Source organism: Chiloscyllium punctatum, chromosome 9 (genome assembly GCF_047496795.1).
Source record: "Chiloscyllium punctatum isolate Juve2018m chromosome 9, sChiPun1.3, whole genome shotgun sequence".
Taxonomy (NCBI): Eukaryota; Metazoa; Chordata; class Chondrichthyes; order Orectolobiformes; family Hemiscylliidae; genus Chiloscyllium; species Chiloscyllium punctatum.
This window is the reverse complement of record NC_092747.1, coordinates 25,393,770-25,406,198: the sequence shown is the minus strand read 5'-3', so window position 1 is coordinate 25,406,198 and position 12,429 is coordinate 25,393,770. Positions and strand designations below refer to the sequence as shown.

Below are 12,429 nucleotides of genomic sequence, written 5' to 3'. Positions count from 1 at the left end.
CGCACCTTCCAAAAGGTGGTGATTGCTGGAGCTCATCCTCCGAATTTGCACATATGCTGGCATCATCCACGTACTGCAACTCGATGACACTGTTTGGGATAACTTTGGTTTTGGCTCAAAAGGCAGGGAGGTTGAACAATTTCCCACTGGTTCTATATGATAGCTCTACCCCAGTGAGAAGCTAGTCAGCAACAAGGTGAAGCATTGCAGTGAGGGAGATCAAGAATAGTGTTGGGACGATGATGCAGCCTTGCTTGACGCTGGTCCAAGCAGGGAATGGGGGGGGGGGGGGTGGTGGAGCTATTTGTCTTTACCACAACTTTCACGTCACCGTGGAGCAGGCAAAGAATGGTGACAAACTTCATGGTGCAGTCAAAGTACAGAAGGTGCTTCATAATGCCTCCTGGTTGAGTGCCAAAGGCCTTTGTAATGTCAAAGACAACCTTGGATGGGGTAGATTCTTTTCTTTGCATTTCCCCGGTAGCTATCAAGCAACTATAATCTACTGCAGGTAAAGATGGCAAATTTCTTCCCTAAAAGGACATTAGTAAACCAGGTAGGTTTTTAAATGACCAACAGATGGTTACATTGTCACCCTTAGACTAGCTTTTAATTTCAGATGTTTGTTGAATTGAAATATCACTATCTGCCATAGGTGAATTTGAACACACTGCCCCAAAATATTTGCCCAGGGTTGAGTTACTAATCCAGTGACATTACTTACCATCAAGCCATCCCTAAATTAGACTTAACAGTATTAAGACAGTAGAACCAAAAGGTTTAGTATTCCCTGATTCTTAAATGTGCAACTAAAATATAAATTAATATTTGATTAAACTGGCATTTTAAATTACTTTTTGTGCATTTGTCAAAATAAAACTGTCAATATAGGTAGAAACCAAGTCAATAAGTGATCTGAACATTGTTTAGCAATCAAATAAAATGTATACATCTCAGCATTAAATAAAAGAAAGGAAATGTAATGAAAATAAATTAAAATAATCTAAGCACTATACACATTAAAAGCCTCAAGGAAGGCTGAAGTAAAATATTTTTAAAAATTTATCCCATTGCAAAACTAATTCTAAAAAAGCAAATATGCTTAAAAAAAAATCACCCAACAAAAAAATGTAAATGTGAAAATCTAAACAAAAATAGAAAACACTGGAGATATAGTGTAAATAGGTCAGCAAGTAGGTAAGCAGGTTCACATTTTGGGTACAGGACTTTCAGAATTGTCACGCCATTGTGAAACTGATTATTGATGGTTAAACTAACTGCCTAGTCAAATGACCATTGTCAAGGTCCTGACCAATACAATATTGAGCTTGTTTCTGATGGTCTGGAGCAGGGTTTTTTTCCAGCATGTCAGAACCTTTAATTTGGTATCTCTCTCAGACAAGGCATGGATTGCTCAGCCATTTCAGAGGGCAGTTAAGAATCATCTGCATTGCTGAGAGTCTGGAGTCACACATGGGCCACAGAAGACAGAATTCCTTCCCTAAAAGGACAGTGGTGTGTCAGGTGGTCATTCAAATACAAAACATGGTTGCATGATAGCCATTAATTCCAGATTCTTACTGATTTCATAGTACATGGTGAGATTTGAAACAATGCCTCCAAGCGCATATACAGAACCATGACTTGGGTTCTCTATTTCTAGTCCAGAGATATAACCAGTACAACACTCCTTGCCTCCGCTGTAATTATAGTATATAGCCTTGCAGGAAGAGTACAGTCCCGATAGCTGTGACGAATAAAAACTAACATGCTTTAAGGGCAGAAACAGATTGCTTTCTCAAATCCATAAATCAAGATCAAAGGAATCCTGTCTACTTCTAGTGAGTTTCAGTGGAATTGCTGAGAGATCAGTCTCCTTGTGATGTGGCTTTCCTTGTAGGGAAGAGTTTGTGCAGACCTGGCTTGCAAGTTTTCTTGAAAGTTTAGATGCAACCCAAACAATTTGTTTGGATTATGTGTTCTACAGGTTCTTGACTGTGTATGCTGTTCAGATGCCCACAGAAATATTCAACCCACACTCCCAAGTTCTACCAAGTCCAGGTCACTCAATTCATTGGTTGCTTGATGCAGTTTGAATCTTAGTAGCCATAGATTTCTAAGGACTGCTTTTAGCACTGTTACTTAAGATACAAATAAACCCTAATCAATAGGCTGAGGTACATGAATATTAGTTTTAAATTAAGATGTATCTCTTGGGGTTCCAAGGTACATACACATGGCCCATAGAAACAGTCAACATTGTAGTAGGCTAGGGAATTGTACCTTCACACAGCTAGAACAAAAGCTTGGTACTACACAGGGCCCTTCCTAAATTGACTTATCATGCACTCAACAGATAAGAGCAGGATGTTTATGGAACTTGTGTGGGGCATCAATTTTGCTCCCTAATTCCAAACATGGGACAAAAAGGTGGCTGGTTATTGGCTCAGAAGAAAGCAACAATGCACTGACCATGCACAAAATGGACTCAGCTTGAAGATTCATTTTTTTAAAAATTGGCTCGGTCATATACAGGCTAACTGTACTGTATTTCAGTTTGCAACTGCAGGCAAAGGGTTGTGTGCCAACCTAACTGCATTCACAGAAAAGCAGCTTGAGATTTCAAAAAAAGTAGTTTTAACAACACAAATCAAGTGAAGCTGCCATCAGATGAGCACACCAGATGATGACAAATTGTTGAGGTAAAGACACCTCAACTACTTTGTGTTTCCCCCCTTTAGCCTTCACAAATGATTTTGTGATCTGTGTGAAAAGTAAAAATTCAGAAAGATTAGACTTAAGCTTTTTATTCAAATGCAACTTAGCCAAAACAGGTTAACCCAAGTACCTGGAATGCCAAGCATCTCTTAATGTACAACAGGTAAATAAAGTGGATCAATTACTGTAATTAAACATGGCTATTCCTGAAATCCTCCAATTAAATAGAATAATTATTGCGATGTGTTGATCTTCACAAAAATTACCTATTTCGAATAAAATGGCAACTGCTTTAAAATTTTCCTAATATGAAATACTTCCATCCTCTTCTAGAATACACAAAATCGACGGCACATTAAATGTACAATATTAGTTTTAGTTCTGAAAGCAATAAAATATCCACCTGCGCTAGTGTATTCTGTGCTATGAATGATGGAGACCAGCTCACCACGCCCAGATTTCAGTTAGCTGGGCTCTTTTAATCAAAGTAACCCGTGAACGTTCTAGGCTTTCAGTATTGTATCAAAGAAGCATTAAAAGCTCCTGTAAAGGACAATGTGCAAAACATTAATGGTTTAGGATTGCTACACACTATGACTATAAAAGCCTCATTTAAAACAACTGAACGATATATAACGATTTTATATCTAGACATTCATGACGATTATTCTGCAGAATAACGATCGGAAGGGCGATTCATTCAAAAAGGCCATGGCTTAAATATACAAAATTGTTCTTACTCAACTTCGTTTGACAGCAACATATGTTTGCAAAATCTAGGAGGTCGTTTAATCAAAATTAAACCGTGGTGAGGTCTACGAGCAAATCAATAAGCCATTTCCATTCCATATTACCTTTATTGAAATCAAATCATTTTACGAGCTGCAAATCGTATTTCGGAAACCTATACATTGAGATTTCATATCAAATGCAACATTTACTTCCTAGTTAATCTACATACTTAATATGGGGTTACATTGCTGCATAATCCTGTTTCGCAATAAAATATATACCTTCATCAATGAAAGCGTTGCCCGTTTCGTGCGCTGATAAAATGCGATTCAGCAATGGCTGGAGCAATTTTCAATGAAATCATTACATAATTCAATATTTACAAAAATCTGCCAGTTTAATTTACAGGCAAATTACGAGATCGCTCACTTTAGGTTTAGACAAAAGAAAAATAAGGTGCGGTTGCTTGAATATCAAAAATAACCTACACCAGTACGTAGGCCAGATTTCAATGCACCATCAGTACAATTTTAGTTCTAGAAGACATTTAAATATCTCCAATGTTTAACCCTCCAGGGCAGAATCAGTTACACAAAGACTTTAGCAATGCACTGCTGTTGGACAATTATGACCAAGCCAATTTGCCTTTTTTTTAAAAAAACGCCCCTATTGTGTAAACAAGAATTAGTCAATAGCTGAGTTGGTGCACAGCAACACAGCAGCAAAATGCGGATGAATCCGACTGGATTTATATATTATAGCAAGACAAGTTGATTGAATATTTCCGTAGCAGCCACCACATTGATGTCCTTAATGAACAAGAGAAAAAAAGTGAATTTGACGGCGAAGCATCAAATAAATACAATTATGCAGGTCAAAATGCCATCATGTAAAAGGACGATCAAAAATGCGGGTGTGATTTTGTTTTAAAATATGCCCAATCACACATTTTTGGTTTTGAAAAAGAGGTTTTAACGCCGTATTGAATAACAAAAAAAAACACACAAGGGCTCTTGCTTTGTTTTCTGCCCTGAGATTCTCCGGCCCTATTTCCCCCAAGGGCCTCAAGTCGAAGGTGTGTCCACGGGGGGGGGGGGGAAATGAAGGGGAAAGAGAGGTGAAGGAAGGTGGGGGGGGGGGGGGTGCGATAAGAGGGAAGACGAGGGGGAAGAAAGCGAGGGTACAGGAGATGAAGGGGTTGAGAGGAATGGGGGGGGGGGGTGGCGTTGGGGAAGGGCATGGGGTGGGGAGGAAAGAAAAGGAGGCGGTGCGGTGGGGGGAAGGGGAGACACTCAGAGGTAACAAGCCTTCGATCTACCAGCCGAATGCTGAGAGGGACTGCAGCCCCTTTCGACGGCGACACTCACCGCTCTGTTCGCCCAGGAAAACCAGCTTGAATTTCCTCAGCGGATTCCCGAAATCGCCTCCCGAAGTCATCGCGCGGAAGAGAAATAAGTTAAAATATATATAAAAAAGAAGTCTGTTCGCTCCTCCTTTACGAGCACCGCCGGAATGTAATGTTTTAGGATATCTAACGGTGGTAGGTTTAACGCTGAACAATCCTACCGGCTCTATCTATTTATCTATATATAGTTGGTTAATTATCCCAACGGGCACCGTCAATCACTGATCCACAGACACACTCACGGGAAAAAAAACTGAGGTCGACTCTCTACGGTTACTATACTAACCGCTGCTCGACAACCTACACTTGATGGCCGGAAGAGACTTTCCTGTTCCCGGAGAGAGACCTGATGGACAGCCCGAACGACCAATCCACATGCGGATAACTAAGCGTCGTGATGTAATCAGTCCAATCAGCGGTGAGGAATTGGGACGGCCCCCCTCCCTGGCGCTGGGGTTTGGTTGATCGGCAAGTGTCCTGCGCACAGGCGCAGCGCCACGTAACCATCCCGCCCACGGGATGACGTCGCCTGTCACTCAAGGATCCTCTTGCCTTGTTCTTTGGAATGATGGTTTGCGATGGGTGTTCCAGCATTCAATCTCATACGACATTTCTTTTTGTTTCTTCATTGCTTTATTTTTTTTTAGCTTTTGCATTATCTCGCATCTTCTGCCATGCCTTTGTTTCAAAGTTGGCCAGAGAAAGCAAATTCTAAATCTATTAATGATACATTATCTTTGGTCTCAGGGAGAACAGATTGAGCAAAATGGAAACGTGGAACGAGAAAAGGACAATCCATGAATCTTAAGAGTCGAGGGGTGGGGAATCAACTATTTGTGATTTAGTTAACATAATGCATTTTATATCAAGAAGGACACAGTCACGGTCCCAGCATCGTTGTAGCATGGAGAGAAGCTATTGACCACTGTGCCTATGTTGACTCTGCAAAAGTAATTTCATAATCCTATTTTCCTGTCTTTTCCCCAAATTGTGGCATTTCGCTTCTCTTCAGATAATTATCCTGTTCTCTTTTGAACTCCATGATTAAAATTGCCTCCACCATACTCACGGGCATTGAATTCCAGATCATTGCCACTTGCCCCATAAAAAGCATTTCCTCATGTTACCATTGCTTCTTTTGCAATTACATTAAATTGTTTTCCCTCTGGTTATGAATATATCCACCAATGGGAAAAGTATCCTTCCATTTACAAAAACCTGAAGATTCTGGAAATCTTAAACAAAAGCTCAGGTCTGGCAAGACCTGTGCAAAGTGAAACAAAGTTTAGGCTTGTATGCATTCCATGGGAACATTACCTACTCTCGAGAGAATCTGTCTCAACTCCTTATGATTTTGACATAGGCAGAGGACTAAGCCACTCATCCCTTTCCTTGAATGTGTTCTATCATTCAATGAGATCATGACTGATTTATGTCCTAACTCTATTCACTATTCGTAATAGCTTCAGCTAGCAAAAAATCATTTCAGGTTTAAAGTTATTAATTGAACGAGCATGTAGTGTTTTGTGTGAGAGAGATCCATCCTTCTACCATTCAGTAAAAGTGTTTCTGAACTCTCCTGACTGGTCTGGCTCTTAAGGCTATTTCTCCATGCCCTAAACTCCTCAAGGGATGAAAAAGTGGGGCTGCTAGTGAAAGTGCAAATAAACTGGATTAACATCACCACTGATACATCCATTAACACATACCTGAGTTCTGAGTGACCATGTGAGGGATCTGGATGAACAACAATAAGGATAATCACTGAGTAATCAGTGATAGTACTGGAACTGCCTGTATTTTGGCTGTTGAATTGAGGCAAACACAAACACCAAAATGTAGGCACCCCCCTTGTTCTATTTCTCTTGGATATCCTGGGCTGGTTGACTTGCTTCCTCTAGCAGAAACTTCAAGAATGGAAGAGGATAGAGTTAATGGAATAATTATGGAAAATGTCAAAATAGCCAATTTCTAGGAGATACCAGAGCTGAATTCTAGAATGTTCTGTGAGCAATGTTTCACAAGTAATTTTCAAGATGTACTGGATAATATATAGTCTAAAGAGGTGTAATATTTTATAGGTATGAAGGGAATTTGTCAAAGTTACTAGGGATGATTTATTTTAATCTATCCATCCCTTTTGAAATCATAAATACCTTAAATAAATGGCTGTAGGTATTGTAAATTTAGATTTTTCTATCAGCATTGGAAAAAACACACAGACTGGTTAGCAAGGTTATCGGTGCTGGGTCCACAACTTTTCATCATTTATATAAATAATTTGGATGTGAGCATCAGAGGTATCGTTAGTAAGTTTGCTGATGACACCAAAATTGGGGTGTAGTGGACAGCAAAGAGGGTTACCTTAGATTACAACAGGATGTTGATCAGATGGGCCAATGGGCTGAGAAGTGGCAGGTGGGAGTTTAATTTAGATAAATGTGAGGTGCTGCATTTTGGGAAAGCAAATCTTAGCAGGACTTATATACTTAATGGTAAGGTCCTAGGGAGTGTTGCTGAACAAAGAGACCTTGGAATGCAGGTTCATAGCTCCTTGAAAGTGGAATTGCAGGTAGATAGGATAGTAAAGAAGGCATTTGGTATGCTTTCCTTTATTGGTCAGAATATTGAATGTAGGAGTTGGGAAGTCATGTTGTGGCTGTACAGGACATTGGTTGAGCCACTGTTGGAATATTGCATGTAAATCTGGTCTCGTTCCTATCAGAAAGATGTTGTGAAACTTGAAAGGGTTCAGAAAAGATTTACAAGGATGTTGCCAGAGTTGGAGGATTTGAGCTATAGGGAGAGGCTGAATAGGCTAGGGCTGTTTTCCCTGCAGCGTCGGAGGCTGAGGGGTGACCTTATAGAGGTTTATAAAATCATGACGGACATGAATAGGATAAATAGACAAAGTCTTTCCCCTGGGATGTGGGGAGTCTCCAGAACTAGAGTGCATAGGTTTCGAGTGAGAGGGGAAAGATGTAAAAGAGACCTCAGGGGCAACTTTTTCACACAGAGGGTGGTACGTATATGGAATGAGCTACCAGAGTAAGTGGTGGAGGTTGGTACAATTGCAACATTTAAAAGGCATCTGGATGGGTAACTGAATAGGATAAGTTTGGAGGAATATAGGCCAAGTGCTAGCAAATGTGACTAGACAAGGTTGGGATATCTGGTCGGTATGGACAAATCGGACCAAAGGGTCTGTTTCCGTGCTGTACATCTCTATAACTCTATGACTGATGATCGTGAAACCATTGTCAATTGTTGGAAAAACCCATCTGGTTCACTAATGTCCTTTAGGGAAGGAAACCGCTGTCCTTACCTGGTCTGGCCTGCATGTGACTCCACAGCCACAGCAATGAGGCTGACTCTCAACAGCCCTCAGAAATAGTCTAGCAAAGCAGTCAGTTATATCAATCGCTAGAAAGCCACAACAAAGAAATGAAACCTCATAGATCACCTGGCATTGACCTTGGAACCAGAAAAGACAACAGCAAAAACACAAACAGTCCTGTCGGCCATGCAAAGTCCTTCTTACCAACATCTGGGGGCTCGTGCTGAAATTAGGAGAACTGTCTCACAGACTAGTCAAGCAACAGCCTAACATAGTAATACATACAACCTTACAGATAACACCCCAGACACCACCATCACTATCCCTGGATAGCTCCTCTCACACCAGCAGGAGAGACCCATCAGAGTTGGCAGCACAGTGGTATACAGTCAGGAGGGAGTTGCCCTGGGAATCGTTGACATCAACTCCGGACCCCATGAAGTCTCATGGCTTCGGGTTAATCATGGGCAAGGAAACCTCTTACTGGTTACCATGTACCGTCCCCCTTCGGCTGATGAATCAGTACTTCTCCATGTTGAACAACACCTGGAGGAAGCACTTAGGGTGGCAAGGGTACAAAATGTACTCTGGGTGGGGGACTTCAATATCCACCACCACGAGTCCCTCAGCAGCAGCATTACTGATTGGGCTGGTTGGGTCCTAAAGGATTTCACTGATAGATTGAGTCTACGGTAGGTGGTGATGGAATCAACAAGAGGAAAAGACATGCTTGACCTCATCCTTACTAATCTGCCAGCTGCAGAAGCATCTATCCATGACAGTATAGGTAAAAATGACAACCACACTGTCTTTGTGGAGATGAAGTCCCACCTTCACATTGGGAGCAACCTCCATCATGTTGTATGGCACTACCACTGTGCTAAATGGGACAGACTTCAAACTGATCTAGCAGCTCAAGACTTGAAATCCATGAGGCGCAGTGGGCCATCAACAGCAGCAGAATTGTATTCCAGCACAAGCTGCAACCTCATGGCCTGGCATATCCCCCGCTCAACCATTACCATCAAGCCAGGGGATCAACCCTGATTCAATGGAGAGTGCAGAAGAACATGCCAGGAGCAGCATCAGGCATACCTAAAAATGAGGTGCCAACCTGATGAAGCCACCAAACAGGACTACTTGCGTGCCAAATGGCATAAACAGCAAGTGATAGACAGAGTTAAGCGATCCCACAACCAATGGATCAGATCTCAGCTCTGCAGTCCTTCCACATCCAGTGGTGAATGGTGGTGGACAAATAAACAACTCACTGGAGGAGGCAATTCCAGAAATATTCCCATCCTCAAAGATGGAGGAACCCAACACATCAGTACAAAAGATAAAGCTGATGCATTCAGAACAATCTCCAGTCAGAAGTGCTGAATGGATGATCCATTTTGGGCTCCTTTAGTGGTCCCCAGCATCACAGATACCAGTCTCCAGCCAATTCGATTCACTGCACATGATATCAAAAAATGGCTGGAGGCACTCAATACTGCAAAGGCAATGGGCCCAGATAACATTCTTGCAATAGTACTGAAGATGTGTGCTCCAGAACTTGCAGCTCCCCTGACCAGGCTCTTTCAGTACAGTTACAACACTGGCATCTACCTGACAATGTGAAAAATTGCCCAGGTATGTCCTGTACACAAAAAGCAAGACAAATCCAATCCAGCCAATTACTGCTCAATCAGTCTACTTTCCATCATCAGTAAAGTGATGGAAGGGGTCATCAACAGTGCTATCAAGCAACACCTGCTCAACAACAATCTGTTCAGTGACGCTAAGTTTGGGTTTTGCCAGAGTCACTCAGCTCCTGATCTCCTTACAGCCTTGGTTCAAACATGGATAAAAGAGCTGAATTTCAGAGGTGAGGTGAGAGTGATAGCCCTTGACATCAAGGCCACATTTGACCAAGTATTGCATCCAAGGAGCCCTGGCAAAACTGGAATCAATGGGTATTAGGGGGCAAATGCTGTGCTGGTTAGAGTCATATCTGGCACAAATGAAGATGGTTGCGGTTGTGAAGGATCAGTAATCTCGGCTCCGGGACATCTCTGCGCACGTCCCTCCGGGTAGTGTCCTAGGTCCAACAATCTTCAGCTGCTTCATCAACGATATTCCCTCTGTCACAAGGTCAGAAGTGGGGATGTTCACCGATGATTGCATAGTGTTCAGCACCATTCACAACTCCTCAGATACTGAAGCAGTCTGTGCTCAAATGCAATAAGACAATGACAATACCCAGGCTTGGGCCGACAAATGGCAAGTAACCTTTGCGCCACACAAATGCCAGACAAGGACCGTCACCAATAAAAGACACTCTAACCACTGCTCCTTGACATTCAACGGTAATACCATCACTGAATCCCCCACTGTCAACATCCTTGGGGTTACCACTGACCAGAAACCCAACTGGACTCAACACATAAACACAGTGGCTACAAGAGCAGACCAGAGACGAGGATACTGCGGCAAGTAACTCATCTCCTGACACCACAAAGTCTATCACCATCTACAAAGCACAAGTCAGGAGTGTGATGGAACACTCTCCACTTGCCTGGATGGGTGCGGTTCCAACAACACTCAAAAAGCTTGACACCATCCAGGTCGAAGCAACCCGCGTGATTGGCACCACATCTACAAACATTCAATCCCTCGAACACCGACGCTCAGTAGCAGCAGTCTGCACTATCTACAAGATGCACTACGGAAATTCACCAAAGATCCTTAAGCAGCACCTTCTAAACCCACGACCACTTCTATCGAGAAGGACAAGGGCAGCAGGTACTTGGGAACACCACCACCTGCAAGTTCCCCTCCGAATCACTAACCATCCTGACTTGGAAATATACTGCCATTCCTTCACAGTTGTTGGGTCAAAATCCTGAAATTCCCTCCCTCTTGGCATTGTGGGTCCACCCACAGTAAGTGGACTGCAGCGATTCAAGAAAGCAGCTCACCACCACCTTCTCAGGGCAAATAAAGATGGCCCAGCCAGTAATGCCCAAGTCCCACAAATGAATAAAAAGAAAGTTGCTACACATGCACAGCCACACAAATCAACTTAGAGGATCAGTGCATCTAAACTAGACATCCACACAACACAAAAAAGGTGCAATGTTTCCCATTTCAAAGTGTGCAGATGATACAGAAATGGGCCACCCCAAAAGGGTTAATTGACATTGAGATAAACTCCATTCATCAGGATATAAAGGACAGTTGATGGGATGAGCTAAATAATGAGTGTTCTAAGTTGCAAGCAAACAATGATGTATAGTTACTCTTAAGTATAGTCTGAGATTTTACAAAAGACTCTCGTATCTCAGGTATAATACAACTAGCTATTAAGAATGACGTAATGAACCTACTCTGTTTAACAAGACTGAGACCATGTTCTGCTGAAGATATCATGTGGGCATCCTACTCCTTTTGGTATCAGCAACTTGGACTGATACAAATTGTTTTGAAGAGTTCATAGTTATAGAGTCATACAGCATGGAAACAGACCCTTTGGTCCAACCAGTCCATGCTGAACATTATTCCAAACTAAACTAGTCCTATCTGCCTGCATTTGGCCCATATCCCTCCAAACCTTTCCTATTCGTGTATTTATCCAAATGTATTTCAAACATTGTAATTAAACCCATGTCCACCACTTCCTCTGTGTAAAAAAAGTTGCCCTCCATGTCTTTTTCAAATCTCTCTTCTTTCACCTTAAAAATTGAGAATTTGTGTTTGAAAAATTGTAGATACCTATCTATTTTCAAAGAGATCAATTCAAGGGCATTGGACTTTTTTTTAATGAGGCATTTCTTGGCAGTCACATGTTTACTGTAGAGAAACTGAATGTTTATGACTGCCATATTGCAGCTTTGGCTTTGAAGATTGTGGAGTAGTTGTGTTGAAGGAAGGGAGCTTCCCAGCTTCGCTCTCTGCTTCTGAAAATGATGTGGAGAAGCCGATGTTGGATTGGGGTGGACAAAGTTAAAAATCACACAATACCAGGTTGTATTCCAACAGGTTTATTTGAAAGCATTAGCTTTCAGAGCGCTGCTTCTTCATCAGGTGATAGTGAAGCCGGACCATAAGACACAGAATTTATAGCAAAAGATTACAGTGTCATGCAAGTAAAATGGTATATTTAACAAACTTTGTTAAGTCCTTATTTGTTAAGTATATCATTTTATTTGCTTGACACTGTAACCTTTTGCTATAAATTCTGTCTTATGGTCCT

The 12,429-nt window shown here is 41.8% G+C and overlaps 1 protein-coding gene across 2 annotated transcripts in view; it reads right to left on the bottom strand.

Annotated features, from left to right (window-relative positions):
* The window catches only part of rab6a (RAB6A, member RAS oncogene family), a 74,018-nt gene extending 68,840 nt beyond the window's left edge, over positions 1 to 5,178 (bottom strand). The window contains exon 1 of one of the 2 annotated variants that reach the window (XM_072577075.1): positions 4,818 to 5,178. In XM_072577075.1, the coding sequence (XP_072433176.1) occupies positions 4,818 to 4,887 (70 nt within the window). In that variant the 5' untranslated portion in view covers positions 4,888 to 5,178. The remainder of the gene's footprint in view (positions 1 to 4,817) is intronic. The other variant, XM_072577074.1, reaches the window with a different exon arrangement.
* Between the last annotated feature and the right edge of the window lie 7,251 nt (positions 5,179 to 12,429).